At 46.8% G+C, this 23,216-nt stretch overlaps 1 protein-coding gene and 1 long non-coding RNA gene across 11 annotated transcripts in view; one reads left to right on the top strand and one right to left on the bottom strand.

Moving 5' to 3' along the window:
- The window catches only part of hspg2 (heparan sulfate proteoglycan 2), a 61,412-nt gene that overhangs the window by 8,449 nt on the left and 29,747 nt on the right, over nucleotides 1-23,216 (top strand). For 7 of the 10 annotated variants that reach the window (XM_048241053.1, XM_048241055.1, XM_048241049.1 and 4 more), the window contains 30 exons: nucleotides 92-178; nucleotides 353-411; nucleotides 591-655; nucleotides 852-992; nucleotides 1,935-2,108; nucleotides 2,503-2,682; nucleotides 2,894-3,012; nucleotides 3,310-3,421; nucleotides 3,630-3,743; nucleotides 3,918-4,039; nucleotides 4,187-4,270; nucleotides 10,713-10,777; nucleotides 10,903-10,970; nucleotides 11,089-11,229; nucleotides 11,436-11,627; nucleotides 12,028-12,069; nucleotides 12,996-13,184; nucleotides 13,943-14,050; nucleotides 14,403-14,495; nucleotides 14,580-14,669; nucleotides 15,025-15,255; nucleotides 15,671-15,784; nucleotides 16,101-16,228; nucleotides 16,378-16,464; nucleotides 16,784-16,842; nucleotides 16,961-17,125; nucleotides 17,500-17,610; nucleotides 18,177-18,274; nucleotides 18,559-18,739; nucleotides 22,320-22,379. In XM_048241053.1, coding sequence (XP_048097010.1) covers nucleotides 92-178; nucleotides 353-411; nucleotides 591-655; nucleotides 852-992; nucleotides 1,935-2,108; nucleotides 2,503-2,682; nucleotides 2,894-3,012; nucleotides 3,310-3,421; nucleotides 3,630-3,743; nucleotides 3,918-4,039; nucleotides 4,187-4,270; nucleotides 10,713-10,777; nucleotides 10,903-10,970; nucleotides 11,089-11,229; nucleotides 11,436-11,627; nucleotides 12,028-12,069; nucleotides 12,996-13,184; nucleotides 13,943-14,050; nucleotides 14,403-14,495; nucleotides 14,580-14,669; nucleotides 15,025-15,255; nucleotides 15,671-15,784; nucleotides 16,101-16,228; nucleotides 16,378-16,464; nucleotides 16,784-16,842; nucleotides 16,961-17,125; nucleotides 17,500-17,610; nucleotides 18,177-18,274; nucleotides 18,559-18,739; nucleotides 22,320-22,379 — 3,479 coding nt within the window. The remainder of the gene's footprint in view (nucleotides 1-91; nucleotides 179-352; nucleotides 412-590; nucleotides 656-851; nucleotides 993-1,934; nucleotides 2,109-2,502; nucleotides 2,683-2,893; nucleotides 3,013-3,309; nucleotides 3,422-3,629; nucleotides 3,744-3,917; nucleotides 4,040-4,186; nucleotides 4,271-10,712; nucleotides 10,778-10,902; nucleotides 10,971-11,088; nucleotides 11,230-11,435; nucleotides 11,628-12,027; nucleotides 12,070-12,995; nucleotides 13,185-13,942; nucleotides 14,051-14,402; nucleotides 14,496-14,579; nucleotides 14,670-15,024; nucleotides 15,256-15,670; nucleotides 15,785-16,100; nucleotides 16,229-16,377; nucleotides 16,465-16,783; nucleotides 16,843-16,960; nucleotides 17,126-17,499; nucleotides 17,611-18,176; nucleotides 18,275-18,558; nucleotides 18,740-22,319; nucleotides 22,380-23,216) is intronic. The other 3 variants (XM_048241059.1, XM_048241058.1, XM_048241052.1) reach the window with 2 other exon arrangements.
- LOC125293246 lies at nucleotides 19,005-19,609 on the bottom strand. The gene is made up of 2 exons (XR_007193346.1): nucleotides 19,504-19,609; nucleotides 19,005-19,037 (listed from the first exon to the last, which is right to left on the bottom strand). It is a non-coding gene; the product is annotated as an uncharacterized LOC125293246 (long non-coding RNA).

The raw sequence follows: 23,216 nt of genomic DNA, 5'->3' as shown, positions 1-23,216 counted from the left end.
ACTCCTCCAGTCAGATTTCTGTCACAACTCACCATGTGTTCAGTTAGCTTTGCAGTAAATCTAATTCATTAGTTGCTGTGTCTGCCTCCAGGTTCTCAGACACCTGTTTCATGGACCACGACAACCAGGCCACGTGTGATGCCTGCAGGCCTGGCTACACCGGTCGGCGCTGTGAACGGTGAGGAAGTCACGTCCCTGTCATGATTATTGTCATCATCATCGTCATCATCATCATTGTTATAGAGTGAACAGCATATAAAAGTGTTTTTAAAGCTGATTTTTTGATTGCTGATGTGGATGTTTTGATGCTGTTGTGGATTTTGGTGCTAATGTGCTGTTGACATGTTCACAGATGTGCTCCTGGGTATGTCGGTAACCCTCTGCAGCCCAATGGCAAATGTGTCCCTGACTGTGAGTTCCCCACATCTCTCAACCTCGCTCCCTATTAATACTTCCTGTAGAACAGTAGAAAAGTGTTTCATACGTTACGTACTTGTTTAGGTTTGTCAGATCAGGTGATTTGAAATGGGCAGCAACACGGCACGCTTGCATTTTGACTATTTTCTTGATATTTCTGTTCTTCCTGACAGCTACTTCCAAATGTGACGGCAGAGGAACTGTCAGTTCCGTCAACAGCAGACCATGTCAATGCAAGGTTGAAGCTATACATTATATACTGCATCACATTATGCATTATATTAGCGAAAATATATAATCACTGACTACACACTGACTGCCGTTGGTGTATCCTCATGACGTATTTATGTGGAGAGTAAGTGCTGTTGTGCTTGACTGTACTGTGCGGCGTTGTGCTGAGCGGAGCTGTGTGGTTGTTGTGCTGCCCTCCCCAGGCTAACGTGGCGGGCGCGCTCTGCGACGAGTGCAAGATCGGCACGTTCCACCTGAGCGGCTCCAACCCCGAGGGCTGCATGCAGTGCTTCTGCATGGGCGTCACCAAGCAGTGCGCCAGCTCCAGCTGGACCAGGGACCAGGTGAGAACACACACACACACACACACACACACACACACACACACTAGGATGACCAGACGTCCCGGTTTAACCGGGACAGTCCCGATTTTGAGATGCGTGTCCCGAGTCCCGACAAAAGCCTGTTGGACGCTAAAATGTCCCGGTTTACACCAACCACTATTAAAGTGTCCCGGTTTTTCAGAGATTACATAGCCGGCATGGTCTTATTATAGCCCGATCATTAACTAAACCCATGTAGAAAGACTAGGGGCGTATGATTTCCATAATGTGTGCGTGCGTGTCAGTCAATCGTAGCAGTCTGCATAATCTTTGCAACCAACGTTACAATGTATCCGTAAACATTGCTGCATGCCTCTTCATATCTGCCTTGTTTTAACGGTTAGGCTACGCTACGACAATGTTGAAGAGAAAGTAATCATTCTCAAAATTACTGTGAGTTAAATGTTTTCATGCATGTCTGGCACTCGTTAGGCATACAGTACAGGACCTTTTCTCTGACTGAAAGTGCGCGCAGAACTTGTGTGTTTACACACAATATTACATACATTTTCTCGGGGGTGATACCTCCGAACCCCTTATAACTTTTGGGCTTAAAGAAAATATGTCTGTGTCTTCACATTAAATACGGTCACGCACTAAGTGTCCCGGTTTTGGTTCCGACAAATCTGGTCACCCTAACACACACACACACACACACACACACACACACACACACACACACACACACACACACACAAACACAAACACACACGCTCACACACACGACACACACACACACACACACACACACACACACACACACACACACATGCAGACCCTGTTTACATGCTTTTAAAATGTGTCTGGGTGACCCCATCACAAGTGGTCACTTCTAAATACAAGTGTAAACAATCACAAGAGCACATCAGCAGGCTTTGTGTGTTTGCACATATACCTCTGTAGGTGCATGGTGGTGTGAACGGACAACTCTTCTCCCTCTCCAACGCCGCCAACACCCGCACCATCACGGAGGGCGTGAGCCAGCGGGGGCCGGCGGAGGTGGTCTACCGCACCTTCTACAACCTGCCCACCGACATCTACTACTGGGTCCTGCCCGAGAACTTCCGAGGGGACAAGGTCAGCGACCAATGCTGCCCAGCACTCTTCACCTCACACACACACACACACACACACACACACAACTATGAAACATAATATCATATGGAATTATATGAAAATAAATTTATGGAAAGGTGGTCATTTTTTTTTAGATTTTAAAATCATGTTTTTTCTTGATAGTGCACTTGGATTTTAACTCTCAGTTGACGATTTCTGCTGCATGTTTCTTTCTTCTGCTTATGACCTTAATCTTAATGTTCCACAAATCCCATACCTATATATTTTAAAATCATGTTTTGTATAATGCAGATACATTGTGTCTTTTTCTCCCCTGATTTTGCCATGTTGCCAGAGTCCACCCTGAACCCAGGTTATGTTGTTTGCTAAGTGAGTGGGCTTGTGTTGTGCACAGGTGACTGCGTATGGAGGGGAGCTGCGCTACAAGGTGCGCTACGAGCCGCGCGCTCGCACGCAGGTGATTGACGACAAGCCAGACGTGGTTCTCCAGGGCAACGGCATCTTCCTGGAGCATTTCTCCCAGAGCAAGCCTCTGCCCCGCGTGCCCACCACAGTGACCGTCACCTTCAGAGAGGTGCGTGTCCACTCATCAGCCTCCATTACCCTACCCTGTCAGCCTTGGGCCCTTGGCCCACATTACTGCTGTACTGTAGCTATACACCTAGGTTGTGTCTGTCTTGTTTCAATGTGTGTGTGTGTGTGTGTGTGTGTGTGTGTGTGTGTGTGTGTGTGTGTGTGTGTGTGTGTGTGTGTGTGTGTGTGTGTGTGTGTGTGTGTGTTTTCAGTCTAACTGGAGGAGATCTGATGGACAGCCAGCCACCAGAGAGCACCTCCTCATGGCTCTTGCAGACATCACGGTCTTCATGATCAGAGCTACCTATGCAGACAACATGGCAGAGAGCAGGTACTCACGCGCACGCGCGCGCACACACACAGACACACACACACACACACACACACACACACACACACACACACACACACACACACACACACACACACGCCCACTTGCACACACTGCTACTACGGCAATGCCTGACTCACCATATTCCAGTGCTTAGACCTCTGTAAGAATAAACAATGGAGCACTGAAGTAATGTGATTGTGAAAACCATTCAGGGACATTTTAGTTTAAGTTATCTGATAACATCTGACAATGTGTGTGTGTGTGTGTGTGTGTGTGTGTGTGTGTGTGCCCCAGTCTCTCAGACATCCAGATGGACATCGCTGTGCCACACAACCAGGGCAATGAGAGAGCATTGGAGGTGGAAGAGTGTGCCTGCCCCCCTGGCTACACCGGACCGTCTTGCCAGGTAACACCCACACGCACACACACACACACACACACACACACACACACACAGCACACAAAGGGTGCCTCTATGGACAATTACAATAATATAACACTGGCTCTCCCGTGTGTGTGTGTGTGTGTGTGTGTGTGTGTGTGTGTGTGTGTGTGTGTGTGTGTGTGTGTGTGTGTGTGTGTGTGTGTGCTCGTGTGTGCATGTGTGTGTGTAGGAATGTGCAGAGGGCTACTCACGCGCCGGTTCAGGCCTATACCTTGGCACCTGTGAGAGGTGTGATTGCCATGGACACGCCAGCGGCTGTGACCCAGAGACTGGAGCCTGCTTGGTGAGTCAGGACACACACACACACACACACACACCTACTCCAGGGATGTAATTTCTCCGGATTAATCTGGAATTCTGGATTTTCCGACCTGAAAATGATTCAAATATTTTTAGCATTTAAACACCTAGAGTGTGATGATTTCCCTGTCATTTCTCTCTTGTTTACATCCTGCAGCAATGCCAGCACAACACTGAGGGACCCCGCTGTGACAAGTGTAAACTCGGCTTTTACGGCAATCCTGCAACTGGTGGACCAAACGCATGCCAACGCTGTCCATGCTATCAGTTACCTGGCCAGTGAGTTACTCCTCAGACATCATGCACACACACACACACACACACACACACACACACACACACACACACACACACAAGGAACATAATATTAAGCATAATTAAGAAGATTGTTCAGTGGTATAATTACTTTGTTTGTGTGTCCTGCAGGCCTCCCATCTACTGCTCCCAGGGTGGCGATGGTCAGCCCGTCTGTGAGTGCCCAGCAGGCTACACCGGCCGTCGCTGTGAGAGGTGAGCTTGCTGAGCGGGACATGTTTGGGGAGCCCACACCTCTGAAGGTGTGGGCTCACAGCATGTTGAGCTTGGTGTGGGGGGCGTGGTGTGCTTAAGTGTGGGCGGGATGGGAGAAGCGAAAAGACCCATCCCAGAGTGTGAGTAGGGGCTTATTGAGGGTGTGACGGCTACTGATGGTTGTTACCCAAGCATAGCTGATTGGACTTCCTGTTGGACACAAAATGGTACTGTTCATGAATTAGAGCATAGAGACAGCAGTAGAAGGACAGAAGTAGAAGTATGAAGCAAATTAGAATATCAGTAGAATATCAGTAGAATATAGTAGAATACAGTAGAATCAGTAGAACAGCACACACATGCAGTAAAAGAACCAAGTGAATGGCTTTAGTAGCAATATGAGCTGCTCCCGTAGCCCATGTGGATGTGAATGTGTATATAGAGGGGTTTTAATTATACCCCCCTCTCCAAGGGAAATACTAGGCTTGGTGTAAACAAAGAGAGATGTGTTCCTCAACTAATGCTATTCTTTCTTGTAAACATGTAGCAAATCCCTATTTTTACCTCTACGTTTAACTCCCAGGATGTCATTACCATTTTTGTAATTATAGACATTTCCAGCTCTCCTCGTAAGGCATGTGTATCATGTATGCTTTTCTTCTGATGTAAAGTAAATTGCACCAAATACATTAGCTTCGCATAGCCAGCTGGTTCACTGATCATAGTTCACATGTAGAGCGTGACTTTCTTGATTGTTTATCAAAGTGTCGAATCGAATGGATGCAATTTTGTCATGCGCTCACCACTTCTTCACTTGCACTTACCTGCAGACTCGTCTGCTTGGTTTTATCTTTCAAGTGAAATTGAGATTTTACACTCTCTTGTTCACAAGTATATTTTACTGCTCTCGTTGGGTTTGGCTGTGGCCACAAGAGATCTGCTCCTTTTGGATATGTGTATTGTCTGTTGGTGCACATATGACTGTATTTGGTTGAGAGGTGGCACAGTATGCTGTACGAACTCCTTCAAGTTGTCCTGACTGCTTGCTCTTTCTCTGTCTTCTTCCCTCTTGCTTGAGCTCTAGTGCTTTGCTGTACGTTTTCTAGAGTCCTTCTAACTGCTTTCCTCTCCGCGGCCCTGCTCTCTGAACTGCTCGGTTGTGCTTTATTACGTGAGACATGTGGCATCAGGGGGTTTCTGTGGTCAGTGTTTATGCCTGTGGTGTTTTTTACACACTGGATCTCGAAGGCATAAATGTCATGGTGGCTAGGAACATGTGAAAAACCTATCTCTGGGCTTGTGAAGCTTTGCTACTCTGTTTGAGTGCAAAGGCAGTTGGGTGACTGGAGGGGGAAGCTGTCAAGTTATATGAAGGCTTTTGATGAGCCGCTCTCTGATTTCTGGCTTTTCTGGCCGTTTTGAAACGGAGCAGGCGGTCTGATGACGCCTGTGGAGATCTCTACCTGGAGGGGTACCTGCCTGGCAACTGTGACAACACCATCATCTTCACTAATGAGACCGTATTTGTGGAGGGAAGTGGCGCTCACTCTACCAGCATGGAAGAGGTCACCATTAAGCCAACAGGCAGGTGGCACGCGGGCCGCATCTTACTGTCCTCAACGCAGCGCCAGCTCCCAGTCACACCACAAGCCCATCTCCCCTTTAGTCTCACACGAGCCCCTTCACGATTCACCCCAAGTCGACAGACCCGAGAGAAAAGTCTGGACTATCTGCTACGGTACTACTTGGACCGCTTCAACCTGCGATTGCTCATGCTGGAGGGGAACACGCTTGACATGAAAGACACCCTGCAGGCCTTGGGCACCCAGCAGCAGCAGTTGAACTCTCAGCTTGGCCAGCTGCGGGGCCAGATGGCTGTCGGTCGGGTGGAGGACAAAGTGGAGATTCTGGCCAAGAACTACACCAACATGGAGACCCGACTGAACCGTCTAGAGGATAGACTGGAGATTTTGATAGATGGATTCACCGCCCTGGCACAGGAGATCAACAAGATCAAACGCACAAGGCACATGTCTCGCTCCGTACAGGAGGGCAGAGGTCTTCCTACAAGCACTGCCATCCCTAGACTCACTACTATCTCCAGAGCTACCACCAGACCTCACAGGAGAACAACAGTCTTGAGCAGAGTACTCCTACCCACCTCGATCACCAGAGTACCTGTTCCTAAAAGCATTCCCACACCATCTACAAGGAAGTCCAATCCCAGAACTCCCTCAAAACCAGCGGGAAGGTCTAAGGCTCAAAAGAGGGACAGAGACACTGCTCAGTCTGTTGTCAAAAAGAAACAGAACAATGGAAACAGCTCAAAGAAAGAACAATCAAAGTCCTCAAGCTCAAATGTCACACAAGCACCAAAGAAAAAGACTCAAGCTACCAAAGCAAGTGAGACCGCTGTCAGACCTCAGTCAAAAACTCAAAGACAAAAGCCAAGGGCTTCTCAGAAGGAGGCATCAGGGAAAGTCCACAATATAAGTGGCACACAAGCTACCAAGGCTGGCAGTACTAAATTACAAGGGAGAGAGCTTCAAACAACTACAAGGTTTCAAGTTGAGCCCCCATCTCATAAGAAAAAGCCTCCTTTGAAAGAATCAAAGAACAAGTCAGCAACCAGCTACCCCAAACAAGCGCCAAGCATCAAGTCTCCTAGTCAAACCAAAAATGCTCACCAAACTGTACCCAAGGCTCCTAGCCAAAGCAAGAAACGGCACCAGTCAACATCCAAACCTCCCAGCCAAAGCAAGAAAGACCACCGATCAGTTGTCGAGATTCCTAATCAAAGCAAGAAACAGAAGGGATCAGGTGTCAAACCTCTAAGCCAAAGCAAAAAACAGGTCCCGTCATCTGCTAAACCTCCCAGCAAAAACAGCAAAGCGCACCGATCAGTTGTCAAGATTCCGAGCAAAAGCAAGAAAAAGCACCAATCCGCTGCCAAACCTCCAAGCCAAAGCAGGAAAGACCTACCAATCTCCAAGGTTCCCAGCCAAAGTAAGGTACGGTCTAGCAGAACTAAGAAAGAGCACCAATCCTCACCCAGGGCCTCTGGCCAGACACAAAAAAGTCACAAGTCACCCGTGAAGTCCTCCAGTCAAAGTAAAAAAGAGCCCCCATCAGGAGCAAAGCCTGCTAAACAGAAGAAGCCAGAGGAGCAACCAGTATCTAGAGGTCAAACAAAAAGGGAGAAAAAAACAGCATTCAAGCCCTCCAGCCAAACCAAGCGAGACGGAACCCGTCACTCTAAGAGGACTAATGAAGATGGTAAAGTTCCCACAGAGTTAGTCATTAGGAAACCCTCACATAATAATGGCAAAGACCAAACTCCAAGGTTGTATCAGTTGGATAGTCCACTTCACAATGGCCAAAGTGAGTCAAAACTCAAAACAATCCCCAAATCTCACTCCTCACACACTCCCCTGAGGGAGTCAAACACTAGAGTCAAATTGAATCCTGAAAACAGGCAACACTCTCAGTCACAGTCGAGTGCCTTGGACCTTCTCAGTATTCTTCAGGGAAATTACAAGAGCAACAAGAAGGACCCTGCAAATGCTGAGCTACATATAGTTCTAGGACGGCTGGCTGTCCCCATCAAAATCATCCCCGAGTCGTAATGAAGCTTTGGTCTCTTTTGTGACAGAAACATGAAGTTATGATTTCATGATTTCATAGACACATTAAACTGAGAAACAATGAAACAATGTTCTTTGTTTTGACAAACTTCAGCAGTATGGATATCCTGGTATCTTGCACAACCAGGACTTCAATGACTGTTATGCGGTGTGCTGAAATAACAGACACCCCTTCTGTATCTTTACTCATATATCCAACTATTTGCTATGAGCATCAATCCTATAAGTACATTTTAGAGCACTTAGAAAATTAATTAATTAAAAAAATAATTTTGCCTCATGCCATAACAATGAAGACATCTGCATTTTGAGGGATAATGTATCGTTATATATTAGCCTCAATGCACAGCCTGTCAGAGTCATTTCTGTCCTATACTATGGAAAGTTTTCACGATTTTCTAAAGAAGTGATCTTGCTAATTAGCAGTCTAATTGTACTACCCTTTTAGCTAGTTTGTAGGCCATGTTTCAGAACAGATTGAAGGAGTTTTTTTTGTTGTTGTTCATGAGGCTGATCTATGTGTACGATAACAGTAAACACTGCAGGGCCAGTTTCACGGACAGGGATTTAGCCTAGTCCTTGACAATAAGAGAACTTCAATGATGATCTCCACTGAAAATAAAACTTTGTCTAGGACTAGACAAAATCCACGTATGGGAATCTGGCCCTATGGGTTGAACAACTATGGAGAAATCATGGAAATATCTGGTAAAGGAAGGCCACAGTCATTTTGATCACCAAATATTCTCAGTTAATCTCACTCTTTAAAGACAATTTGTTTTAGACATAAATTATTTTAATTATTTAACCATGTCATGTTGTTAATTGAGTACCATACACTGGATGTATTGTCGTAGCATATTCTGTCATATTAACTTTTTTTTACTGTTTTATGTCTATGTATGTTCATGCTAAGCTGTATATTTGGAAGCAGACATTTTTACTTGAACATTATGTCTTTTATGTAGCTGCAGGACAGGTTTTAAGTGCGTTTTGGATATTGTCATAGACTACCTCAAGGACAAAGAATTAGAGAAATCACATACAATTGTCCTTTATAAGATGGGTGAAGATGGGTTTACATCCAGTATTGGATATGGATGGATTTACATGCTGAATCTTGTGCATTTTCCAAGTGTAAACTTAACTGTCATGGTTGAATAAAAATCAGTCTGTAGTCAACAAGATTATCCAAGTAGCTAACCAGTAATAGTGGTATGACTTAATGCATTTAAATTATGTAAATTTAACCATTCCAAGTGCAATATTAACATGCATTATTGGACATTATTTTGCCAAAACAGCGCATTTGAACTCTTAGCCGTCCATTTTGTGTAAATAGAACTTGTGTATTATACTTAATTTATATGGACTTTAACATTATTATACAGTCATTTTGTTTGCTTTGTTTTATTGGCCATGTATTTCCAATAGCAGTGATCTTTGGACTCCTCTCTCATGCATTAGTTAACCGTATATCCCTAAAAAATAAAAGACACGTCAGTTTTTCAAAGACGGTTATAAAGTTATGAAGTTCCTTCCTCATGTGTTGGCTGTTCTGTTTGGACATCTCTGGAGCTTCCAGTGAGCAGGTAAGAGTCCCAGGACCATTGAACCCCCACCCCCCTTGACCCAAACCAGCTCTGAGAGAAGGGTTTAGAGGGTTAGCTTCAGCCTGTATGCTTCCCAGTTGGCCACCACCATCTTTAAATATGGTGTCTGACGTGCTCCCTTCTAGCCACATTCACAAATAAGCCAATTAGGTGCCATATTACTGGTGGACACATTACAGTAGTTTGTTGTCTTTGTGGATTGGTGGATGAACTACCAATTTCCAGCTAGAAGAATCAGCCAACCCACATGGACAACATTGTTTGTGACCGTCAATGATGTGGCACCCATTTGGCCTGTTTGTGAGAATGTGTCCAGAAGTGAACATATATTGGACCCCATTTTTATAGATGGCAGCAGCCCACTGAGTATATTTGTGGCTGAATTAGCTAACCTAGCACTGGCCATTGAAGTGAATGGGGGTTGGTACTTCCTCACTTTCTCCAGTTCTATACAATACCTCCATGGGCTAGGCCTGCTTGGGTGCCGAGGCTTTCCAGCTTGATGTCCCTGATGGATAAAGCTGTTCTGCAGCATTTCACTGTTGCCTTGCTTCTTTTCCTCCAGACGTCTTGTGCTGTTATTTTAGTAGTGTGAGATGCTCTTGTGCAGTGTGACTGGACAGATGGTCTCAACATGTGCACCATGTTGAGAGAGTCATGACCATCTCTGTTGATTGATCATAGCTCTTTGGCTGTTTGTTGTTTCCTGGGTGAATCATGATGCACTGTAGCTAAGAGCCATTGGAAGACGTTAAGCTTTGTTGTGAGTCGCTCTCTGTTTCTGTGCTGTGTGTAACATGGGGTATTTTGATGTCTTTTAAAGACATTGGAGTCAATGAATGTAGGTGGTGCCATGACAATATGAACTGGTGCTGTTCACTTTTTTAAAAGCTGGTGTGCAAGGTTTTCTCTTCATGCTTAGCAAACATTACTATGGTTTACCACTTTCTGTTTTTATACGTTGGTATCATTCAAGGTTTCCTCCTTTACTATTCAATGTTATGCTCTGCAACTACTGTTATGCTCTGTAACTACAAATGAGTTGTACGTCCCACTTATGCTGTTGAACCAAATGCTTCACCATGTTAGACACAGTGTCACTGAAGTTTAATAGTTCATTTGTGAAGCTTATAATAATAGTTTGTTTGTGAAGCTACGTGTTGATAATTGCCATTTCTTTTGCAGCTGTGCACCTGGATATGTAGGAAACCCACTAAGTGGACGGAGCTGTTCACGAGACAATAACGATGGTAAATGTTTGTGTTCCCCAAAAAAAACATATGTGTTGAGTGCCCGACTAGGTACGCCTTACAGAGAGAGGTGCTGGTGATGGCTGGTTTGTGCTGTCTGATGGTTTTTGAAATCTTCTTCTCAGGAGGCTGCTACCAGTGTGACGAGAGAGGAAGTGAAGGTTGCAGTGGCAATGGTGCCTGTCGCTGCAAGGCAAGAGAATGACAGCAGAGTGTTTGAATTGCATTCAAATATCTTCTCTATACATGTACTGATGATTTGCATTCACAGATGGTTATATGTGGATTTTTGTGTTCATTTGTGTTTTTAGGCGAATGTGGAGGTCCCATACTGCGACAGGTGCAAGCCCAACAGCTTCTACCTGAGTCCTCTAAACAAAGATGGCTGCCTGTCCTGCTTTTGCATGGGCATCGTCCAGAAGTGCGATAGTTCCAACTACTACCGAGACGTGGTACGGAAAGGGAATTGAGAGCAGGGGGTCAGAGGGGTTAGCTTCAGCCAGTTAGCATCCTAGCTGGCTAGCTGCCACCATCTTTAAAAATGATGTCCGACATGTGTTCACTTCTGGCCCCATTTGCACAGACAAGCCAATTAGGGGCACGTGCCTTGGTTACTGGGAAAACATCTACTAAAATGCCCCCTTCTCTGGCTGGCTAGGTGTCCACCTCCTTCTCACCCAGAAACTTCCACGACTTCTCGCTGGTGAACCGGCAGGGCACCACAGTGATCACCAGCGGCTTCAGTGTGGAGGTGTCCACGGAGGGCACACGCCTGTCCTACAGTCACTTCCAGCACTTGAGCCAAGAGCCCTACTACTGGCAGCTGCCCGGACTCTACAAGGGAGACAAGGTAGCGTTCACCTCAGCGTCAGACACCTCCATCACATATCCTGGATCCGCTTCACTCCACACTCCTCCACCTATCTTCTTTTTTACAAGCTCTCTGTCTCACTTCCTGCTTCCCTTTTATATGCTTTCTCTTTTCTTCTCTACGTTATGGGTGATTCTCTGCCTCTTGAGTAAGCGGAAGTGTTGCCCAGAGATCCATTGTTTAGGTTAAATGCTTTCAGGCAATTGAGGTTGTGATCTCTGGCGTGGCTGGGCAAATGTGACTGGACATGTTGCTGTTACCGTTTTCCATCAAGTGACGTTTCAAGTTTCATTGGTGGATTAGTGGTCTGCTGTGCAGATGTTTGTGTTTGAAACGCCACTTGAACGTAACCATGACTGCGCGCCTTGCCTCTTTTTAGGGAGGAACCAAAAAATTGGCTCGACCGAGGCGAGCACCACAGGTAAAAAGGTTTAGAAAACAAGCATGTGTGTGTGTTATGCGTGTAACATTTGTGTCTGAATATTTGCTTGTGGGGTTAATCTCACTGACCTTGACTACTCACTGAGCTCACAAGCTGACTTGAAAGACTTATCGGAACGAATGCCAGACATTCAAGCTGTTCTGAGTTGTTGCTCAGTATTTTGGTTGTTTTGTAAGTCTAAGTGATGCATAGCAGAAATGTTCATTGTAAATGAACTACAAAACGTTTTGGAGCGTGTTTGTTCCAACACTTGCATGTGTTTTTTCTACATGAACATAACATTACTGATTAAAAAATTGCAGCAACCACATAAGTTCATTTTTTTGTGGTGGTATTTAACAGTAAACATTCCAAGCACTCCTCCCCCTCTAGTAAACAATTTATGGCTCTGTTCAAGTAACCACTCCAGTGCTTTCCCATGTTAGAGAGCAGTCTCCCCCCATGAAAAATCCCCCAGCTCTCCCACACTAAACCAGTTAACCTTTTCATTACTCCCTCCCATTATCCCTCCTAATTAACCATTCCACCGCCCTCTGGATCTCCAGACTGTGTGGCACACTATCTACGGAGCACTGTAATATTGGCAAGAATGAAGAGAGACTAACCTACTGTATGAGAAACCCCAGCGATTGAAAAATAATGTTGTCAGAGGCCCACGAGGGGCCAGTCTGCCACATTGTTTTACTTTAATAATTCAGCCCCACGCCTCCCTGGCGTTCCATGTGTCTTAACACCTCCGTTTGACGAGAGAGAGAGAGAGAGAGAGAGAGAGTGAGAGAGAGAGCATGATCTCGCATGCAGCCCGCTCCTTTTTGTGCATGGTTAGAACCGTCCATCCCCCCAGTCCTGTTCCTGTTAGAAAATAAAGGACTCCTCTGGCTCACTCCATCTACTGCGCCCCCTAGTGGCCGTCAGATGAAGCACAGCTGCAGGACGATGAGATCTGGGCTCTCCTCTCCAGCTCCCCGGGGGCCCCCCATGCCCACCTTCTAGGCTCAGGGGCCAAGGCCTCCAGCCTCTCCTCTGGCCGCGCCAAAGCTGTGGGGGCTCCCGGCACCGCTGGTCACCTCCACAGCACCGAGCACTCAGCACAGGTAGAGTACTGACCCCAGAGGCCCAGAGCCTGGCCCACTCACGCAGCAGTCTCTGTCTGGGTTGGATTTATATAGGCAAGTCAGATAAGCAGCATAAGTCTTCAGATGAGTATGATGGCTCCCATCAGACAGACAGTGTTTGTGTTTTATATGAGTGTGTTTCTGTGTAAGTATCTTGGTGTGTGTGTGTGTGTGTGTGTGTGTGTGTGAGTGTGTGAGAGTGTGTGTAAGTGTGTGTGTGTACATGTTTAAGTTACAAAGCCATAGGGTGTTTTTCTGTGACTCATTTGTTGCCTTTTCGGGTGTGAATGTGAGTCAATGATTGTGTTAGTGTTTAACTGTTCAATGCTTGGGACGAACACAGCCTGTGGCTCTGGTCTCACAGACGAAGTTAATGAACAAACTGTAATTCAACCTTGACCGAGTAAGTCATCCAACTGACTGCCTGGACGCATTGTTGTGAGTGCAGAGAGGGTGAACAGGAGTTCATGTGGCTTTGTAAGATATTACGTACCCATTGAAGCACAGAGTCTGTTTTAGTATCCCAACCATAATGGGTTCTCTGTGGGAGCAGTGGGAGTGTAGTTAAGAGGTCTGCCAAGTGAGCAGTCTGGACAGGTGGCATAGAATGGATTCTCAGTCTCTTTCTCTCTCTCTCTTCTGCTGTTCATTGTTTGCTCTGCTTGAATGCTTTACCTCTGTCTGTCTTTCTTTATTCTGTTCTTTCGCTCCTCTCCTCCCTCCTCCACCTGGTGCAGTCTTCCCCAGTGCACCACGGCTCTGGCACCAGCACCGGCTCTGCGACCGGCTCTCCCTCACAGGAGATGCTCTTCTGGCGCCTCCCTGAGCTCTACCGTGGGGACCAGGTAACCCGAGTGACCGGTGCATGTTTACTCTCCCACTGGGCCCACGGCGCCTCCTTGTGGACACTCGGTGTTCAGGGGTCAGCACGAGCCGAGCTCAAACTGACTCCAGACCAGTAGTTCATGTCTGTGTGCAAACATGGAGGGTGAATATGTGTGTCTGTTTAAATGTTTTGTCATGAAAACTGAAAATATACTCTGCTGAAATACTGTATGTAATAATAAAATGTATTCAGATTGTAATGAGTGTATCTGTATCAGTCTAGTATTTTAGACATAATGTTTAAGAACTGAGGTAAAAGACCAGAGCTTGTAGTAATTCAGAGGTGGGTGTCCCTGCTCTTCCCTGCTTCAGGTCGGTTCGTACGGTGGGAAACTCAAGTACATTATCTCATACGTTGCTGGACAGAGAGGAACACCGATCGACGATATTGACGTCCAGATTATTGTGAGTATGCACTCAGGTTCTATATATCATACACATATTGGATATAACACACACACACACACTCATGAGTGTGCTCTATTTCAGGGAAATGACATCACCTTGGTGACACGGCAGCCCTGGCAGAGAAGCCGAGGTCCGCGGGAGACCCGTCATTTTGAGGTCATCTTCAGAGAGGTGAGAAGTGGAGCTGCAGTGCTGCCCAACCAATCACCTGTGCCTCTCATGACATCTGTCAACCAATCACCTGAGCCTCTCAAGACATCAGTCAACCAATCACCTGTGCCTCTCATGACATCTGTCAAACAGAACGCTATGACTCCCACAGCTCATTACTTGACTCATTACTCATTATTAACAGTGGACTTTGTCATAATTCTGTATTATATAACACTTTGGACATTGGACATTGGACTTATGAAGAGCAAACATAGCCTTGTCTCAGCATCCTAACATGCTGGTGCATGGTTTCACTTCTCTCTCATTGGTCATATCTGTGTGTGTGTGTGTGTGTGTGTATGTGTGTCTGTAGGAACACTGGCAGCGTCCCGACGGCATGCCGGCGACGCGTGAGCACCTGATGATGGTGCTGGCGGACCTGGCCGACGTGATGATCCGCGCCTCCTACGACACGGAGATGCGCTCGTCCTCCATCCACGGCGTCAGCATGGAGGTGGCCGTGCCCAACTTCACCGGCCTGCAGCGGGCCGAGGAGGTGGAGCAGTGCCAGTGCCCGCCTGGGTACCAGGGCCTCTCCTGCCAGGTGAGAGGGGGATGAAGGAATGAAGCAGGGAGGGAAGGAATAAAGGAAGGTAGGACTGGTTGACTGAGTGACTGATTGACTGGATAAATTGATGGATGGATTTATGATTGAATGGATCGGTGGATGGATGGATGGATCAGTCAGTCAGTCATTCAGTCTGTCAGTCAGTCAATCAATCAATTGGAATTGACTCCAGATTTTAAGGGGGATTTTGAGTGCTGTTTAAATATTTTTTATCTGTTAACAAGTACTACTGCACCATATACTGTACCTGATTGTATGCCTGGTGTATGTGTGTGTGTGTGTGTGTGTGTGTGTGTGTGTGTGTGTGTGTGTGTGTGTGTGTGTGTGTGTGTGTGTGTGTGTGTGTGTGTGTGTGCGTGTGTGTGTGCGTGTATGTGTGTCCATGCCTCAGGACTGCGCCCCAGGCTTCACCCGCTCCGGTAATGGCCTGTACCTGGGGAGCTGTGAGCCATGTGACTGCAACGACCACTCAGATACCTGTGACCCCGAGCAGGGCACCTGCACCGTGAGTGACACCTCAAACCCCTTGCACACTCTCCCAGCTCTGAACTGGGCTCAGGCTCCACTGGCCTAGAACATGGGATGTGAGAAATATGAACGTGGGAAGATAAATGTGGGAAGAGTGTTTTGTATTTATAGTTTTGTTCTTTTGGTTCTGTATTTGTATCTCTGCTGGGACACAATCCTTCTGTGTGTGACGGTGTTTTGTAAGGCCTGTGCTGTGCTTGTGTGTCTGTGTGTGTGTGTGTGTGTGTGTGTGTGTGTGTGTGTGTGTGTGTGTGTGTGTGTGTGTGTGTGTGTGTGTGTGTGTGTCTGTGTAGAACTGCCAACATAACACCATGGGGGATATGTGTGAGAGCTGTGCCCCAGGATTCTTTGGCGACCCCACAGCTGGGACTCCAGAGGACTGCGCACAATGTGCCTGCCCACACAATGACCCCGACTTCCAGTGAGTTAACACAGCCTTACACACACACACACACACACACACACACACACACACACACACACACTCACACACTCACACATGTGGTAGAAACTACTGGTCCTCCAAATATCAGGATGTTGACGTATGGTTTTTTTGTGTGTGTTTTGTAGGTTCTCCCCAACGTGTGAGAGTCTGGGTAACGGAGGGTACCGCTGTACGGCCTGTCAGCCTGGTTACACTGGACAGTACTGTGAACGGTAAGCTGCCCGTCTACACACACACACACACACCCTCACTGATTTTCCAATGACTACTCTGGAAACTCTTAGCTGAATGACCTCGATATCTTCAGCTCAAGAGTCCTTATTGACCTATGAGCAATCGACTGACTCAAAACTGGCTCTCCACCATCATTCAGTGGCTGTAGACCATTGTTACGCAATCTGTAACACCACAAGAATGTGCTCTTTGGCATGTACTTAAGTGTTTGTGAGTTTTGGGTCTGATTATTCAATCAATCTTTTTTTCTGTCCTCTCCCTTCCTCTCCATTTCTTTCTCTCTCCCTCGCTGCTCAGCTGTGCTCCGGGCTACTTGGGAAATCCACAAGATAGGGTACCATGCCGCCCCCATGACTGTGAGTTCTTTTGCAATGCTTTTGCTGTTCAGCTATGATTTCTCCCTTATGAAGGTAGTAGAAATGCATTAAGTGTGTGTGTGTGTGTGTGTGTGTGTGTGTGTGTGTGTGTGTACAGCGGCTGCCAACCTGCTGGTGCGTGTGTACCCTGAGCGTGTGCTGGTGGTTCAGGGCTCTCCGGTGACGCTCAGATGCCAGGTGAGTGGCACTCGTCCACACTACTATCACTGGACCCGCAACGACGGACGTGCAGTGCCCAGCAGCGCGCAGAAACGTAGGCAAGGTAAGGGACACACGTGCATACACACACACACACACACACACACACACACACACACTCCATCTGACTGTCTCTTATGCTCTCTTTCTCTCTGTTTCTCTCTCAAACACACACACACACACACACACACACACACACACACACACACACACACAAAACACACACACACACTGACTCACTCCATCCGTCTCTTATGCTCTCTTTCTCTTTCTGTCTCTCACACTCACTCACACACACACACACACACACACACACACACACACACACACATACTGTATAGACACACACTTTACCATCATTATAGCTATTAAGACATCCTCCGCTATTGTTGAGTGTGGGATAATGAGCTCCCCTGGTCTGTTTCCGTTTCCCACCAGGAGAGGAGCTGTACTTCCCCAGTGTCCAGCCCAGCGATGCTGGAGTGTACATCTGCACATGCCGGGACCAGCGTAGCACCAACCACAGCCGAGCTGAGATCATCGTCACCGGTACACACACACGCACACACTCACACTCACACTCACTAACTAACTCCAAGTTTAGTAGCCCTGGATGCATGTGGAATGTAAGCTGGAGGGTGGAGCTTTTGTATGTCCTCTGGAGCTCATCTTGTGCTGACCACCCACCTAATCAGGCGTGTGATTAGACCCACTCAGCCCACCCTGCAGACCTCATGTGGCCCTAATGCGCCCGGGTCTGCTGCATGGGATAGCTACACTCATTAGAGTAGCTCAGGGACCTGGGGCACGATGGATTGAGCTGGCTTTCCAAAACCTGATAGGCCCAGGGGACACAGGGCCCCAGGTCCGTCATTTCCCCTCTCATCTGAGGAGCGCCCCGGGGCTTTGGCTTCTCTAAGCTCCAGAGTGCAGTTAGCAGCAGACGGCCACTTCACCTCTGCCAAGTGAAGCAGATTTGTTAAGAAAGTAAGAAGTGATCTTGAGGCAACAAATATCATAGATTTTTTTTTTTTCTCTCCAAACGCACTTCCCATTCCTCCCTCTCTCTCTCTCTCTCTCTCTCTCTCTCTCTCTCTCTCATCTTGTGTGTGTAGCATCCTCCAAGCCCATCGAGGTGTTCATTGAGGAGCCCAAAGTCCAGAGTGTCAGAGTTGGTTCAGATGTGAGCTTCATCTGCACAGCCAAGAGCCAGGTATGTGCACACACACACACACACACACACACACACACACACACACACACACACACACACACACACACACACACACACACACTTGCTTAAGTACAGCATTAGCAATTCCCCATTACATAATGCAATATAACATTACCGATGTTACTTGTACATCACATATACTTATATGTCACATTCCTTATTTTTTCAAACCCCCTCTCCCAAACTTGTCCTTGAGTAGTTCTAATAATCTCACTGGCATGCTGTGTATGTGTGTGTGTGTGTGACATTTATTCTCGCTGCAGTCGCCAGCCTACACACTAGTCTGGACCCGGAAGGGCAACGGCAAGCTGCCGAACCGGGCAATGGACTTCAACGGCATCCTGACCATCCAGAACGTGCAGCCAGAAGACGCCGGCGTCTACGTGTGCACGGGCTCCAATATGCTGGCCATGGACGAGGGCACGGCCATCCTCTCTGTCCCAGGTTCGTGATTGGCCTGTCCCACTGCCCGTCCCCTCAAGCCCTGGCACTCCTCCCCCCACCTCAACCATGCTCTCCCCTGATTGGTGCATGCGCCTGCCTGTCCTCAGCCTCTCTTCCACCTCTCTCTCTCTCCTGCTCTGATTGGCTGAGTGCTTGTTATAACTGTAATGCTGCTACACACCATGCCCATCCAAACCATCCCCCTCCCTGCTGAATGACCTTTAACCCCTGCTCGCTGCTTCCTCCAAGGATCCTTCTGTTATCTCTCTCTCTCTCTCTCTCTCTCTCTCTCTCTCTCCTGCTTGGGCTTGGCACGGTGTCTGTGTGGAACCTGCTCCACTAGCAGTATATGATACAGCTTGTGAAGAATCATCTAAGTGAATTATGACTGGGCTGTCTCTCAATTCAACATAATTATTAGTAATTGATAGGCCAAATGACTATGGGAGCTCCGCTGGTAGGCAGTTACTGATCAAAGCATTAAGGGACGATCACAGAGGGAGTCATCTGAAATGACACTGATGCACACAGGTTACAGAGAGGTTTAAACCACTGCAGAATCCCCTCCCCTTCAAAAATGACTAGCAGCACAGGAATTGACCTGATTGACCCCAGTTGCCCATGGTTTGGTCCTGATGAGGAGCCAGACTGGCCCCTGACCCCAGACCCCTGTTGACACATCCTAGAGGCGGTGGCTCAGGTGACAACCCTGGCCTTGTGAGATCTTCACCCTCCCACAACCCCATCTCCAGGCCCTCATGAACCCTCTCTCTCTCTCTCTCTCTCTCGTCCCTCTCAAAGTCCAGCTCCAGTGTCTGCACCACCAACGTCCCTGCCCTACTCCATTCCCCACACAGCTCGCCCCAAACACCTCCTTACCCCCACCTCCCTCGAGTCGCCTCGTGAGGAGTGGTGCCCAGGGGAGCTGTAGATTAGATTATTATTATTATTAGTTCTCCTCAGCCTCGTCCCGTTACACCTCCTTATTCCCTCTCTCCCACTCTCCTACTCCTGCTCCCTCAGCTCCCCAGACCCCACCTACCCCAGGGCCTCCCCATATCTCCCTCACGCACCTCCACTCCCCTCCCTCCCCTCCACCTCTGGTGTAGAGTGGAAGGGTGTAGCTGTGGCCTCTGCTGTGATCCCCTTCACCAGCTCTGGTGTGGGGCTCTGCTCTGTCCCATCCAATGGTGTGTTCTTCGGCTGCCTTCCTCTGGTGGTGTTCAGCTAAAACGCCGGTGTGGGTTTCCTGGGGGCCTCTGCTCTGTGGGGGCGCTCCGGTGCTGGGTGTGGGGTGCTTCTGTCTTTCCCCTGAAGGCTGTGGTGCTCCGGGGGGCAGGTGAGGAGATGAGATCGGAGAGGGCAGGGAGGGCCTGGTGACACTGGCAAGAGAACCGCACTGCGGAAACCCAAACAAATACAAAAAAGAAGCGGAGGGGAAAAACGAACAGTTGGTTAATGTTGTTGTTATTGCTGTCTGAATTATGTCACTGTTTTGTTGTTGTTGTTGTTGTTGAATGTTTTTCAAAACGGTGCTATGAGGTGCTATGGTTGGACAGGACCGGGCAGATCAGCAGATGCAAATGCAGGGTCCTGTGTCTGTGGACTTTAGAGAGGTACAGACATGCTGTAGTCCCAGCATTCCCTCTGTATCTGTGGTCTTTACATTTGCATTTATTCGTTTAGCAGACGCTTTTATCCAAGGTGATTTAACAAAAATGAGGAATAACATTCAAGCTACAATGCAGAGGAGAACTCTAAAAAAGACGTGCTGTAGTCCCCGCCTGCTCCAACATTCATATGATAGAATAAGAGGCTGTGTGTCCGATAGCCAGATACCCAGATCAGTGGCATGGCTTTTTTTTTTCATAATACTGTACGTTTGACTAGTCCTGTCACTATTTTTTTTTATCATTTTATATTATGTGTTGATGTTACTGCTACTCCAAGAAAAATGCCACTGTGCCCTTCAAGACTGAAGCAAAACTTACATATCATGTCAAATCTTTTTTTTACAATCATATACTTGTAAAAAAAAACACTGATTGATTTTTTATCTTCACACTTTGTATTAGCTTTTTGCATTTAAGAATCACATATAGCTACTGTAAGTGTAATTCGAGGTAATTGTTTACATCAGTTGTAATGAGCTTGTCACAAACACTGGAATCATTTTTAATTGGCTATTTAATGTATGTCACACTTTGTGAATATATTCTGATTTGTCTTGATGTTCTGCACTGTTTAAGATGGGGTTGTAAGGGCAGTTATCACATAGTGCTACATTTATATTTTATAGGTACGAGGTACATCTATGTATGACTACTAAGACTTAATTTTCAACAATGAAATGATTTTTTATCAGCCGTTATCTTATTTTTTTTTTTTTTACATTTTTTAGAACTCATAGATTGTTCTGGAGATTGTTGCTATGGTGCTTTCCTGTCAGATGAGAATCTTCACCAATGTTTATACTTTCATATTCCAGTGTATTTAATTTATGTAAACTGTGAAATGTCTGTATAAATGTCTGTAAAAAATTAAAATGTTTTTGATTAAAGTATCTCTGTTAGAGCATATACAGTGGACCAGACAAAAAAATGCAAACCAGCAGGTCTAAGGTCTCATCTCAACTCAAACACAGGTCAATTGTCAGTCATTCCCTGTAAAGTACAGGGGTTGCACAGCTGGAACACCCCCAGCAGGTCTGATAGCAGCAGACATGTTAGTTTGAGACTCCTTCACAAGTGCCCATAACGTTTGCACAGCTTCAGTGGAACTTTACAATGTGTTTTACTTTTTACTGAATCACAAGCTGTATCCAACAAATATGTATGGATGTTTGGACTCCATGCAAGTAAAGCTTTGACATGTTTTTTACTACTACTAACTGCATGCAGTTTGTGTGTTTGTGTGTGTGTGTGTGTGTGTGTGTGTGTGTGTGTGTGTGCAATGGATTTTCTACCCTCTTGTTTCCTCATTGGATTCTCTGCTCTTGTTATATAATTCCATGTACTTGAGTAAATGTGCATGGATATGTTTTGGAGGGGTTTGAGATAAGTGTGTACAGTATGTGTGTGTACGCACACATAGGTGCGTGTTGTGTGTGTGGGTTAAATGATAATGTCTAGTTTAGAGAATGTGTGTGTCTGTAAGTGTGTAGCAGGCATGGGCTGCATGTGATGATGCCTATGCCATTAAAAATGAATGCTTGTGTGTTTGAGTGTGTGTGTGTGTGTGTGTGTGTTTCTGAGCTGTGGTGTGCACCTCACCAGGTAAGTCTTAATGTCTGGAGTCTAACTTTGATTGGCTCTTTCGGATCACCTGATCTCCACCTGGTGCCTTAACATCTCCCTGTATACATCCACACTCAGATGCAGAGTCTCCCCGACACCCTAGAGTCAGCCTCTGATTGCCTCTAACGTAAGACCAGTGTCAGTCCATGATACGGTCGAGACTTGAGCTGCTACATGTGGCATCGATGGCACGTGGTGGAGATCAGGTGGCACTGGGCACAGTGTGTGGGCGTGCAGGTGGGCATCAGGAGGGTCTCACCCGTGGGTGTGTGTGTTTCTCACAGAAGCGTCTCAGACGCAGATGTTTTACACAGCCTATGAAATGTTTGAAGGCCATAGGAAGCGTAAGTCTGCATGCACCCCTCCCCCCTCCTTAAAAACCCCTCTGCATGACCACCTCCCTCCACCAGCATGGACCACGCCACTCCAGTCCTGCTCACGTACTGCACACACACACACACACACACACACACACACACACACACAGGGCTGTGCGTGTGTGACTGGAGTGGCCCCAGCGGAGCTGACCGCTGCATGTGCTCAGGCGAGGGAGACTCCTCTGTTGAGATCACCATCAGTTCACAAACACAAACAGCATTTAGGAAACACAGCCCTGACTGCCCTCAGGCTCAAGGCATAGTAGCGTGTACAGTATGTATGCTACCTCACTCAGCCCCCCGCACCTTCACACTCCCTATTCAGGTTAATTGACTCTGCATAAGGCTTAGTGTACTGTGAAACTGCTGCCTGCACTCAGTGCTTTGCATTCAGATCCCTGGCCACGATTCGCAAGAGGCGGCGTGTGTGATTTTTACAAATGGGAGCAGTGAATCACAGCTGAAATGGAGAGCCAAAGTGTGACGTCATCGATCCCTTACAACAATGCTGCTTGTTTCAAACTTGTTCCAAACTGCGTTGGAAACCAATCTTTATGAAAAGCAATCTCCATGAAGCTATCAAGAATCATTAATTCAAAGAATCGGTAAAAAAGCTGATATTGTGACTCATGTGCCATGAAGTATGATACATATTTATTTTATATAAATTTGCCATTAATTACTTTTTTTAATGCCATGTTTTATAATGTCAGCCATTCCACTGATTGATTTAGGCTCATCATTACGGAAATCATTACGGAAAAATTGGATCGGCCAACTACCACTATAAGTTAGAATTTGAAG

This window comes from Alosa alosa, chromosome 4 (genome assembly GCF_017589495.1).
Source record: "Alosa alosa isolate M-15738 ecotype Scorff River chromosome 4, AALO_Geno_1.1, whole genome shotgun sequence".
Taxonomy (NCBI): domain Eukaryota; kingdom Metazoa; phylum Chordata; class Actinopteri; order Clupeiformes; family Clupeidae; genus Alosa; species Alosa alosa.
Note: the sequence above shows the minus strand (reverse complement) of the source record. Positions and strands in the feature narration are given on the sequence as shown.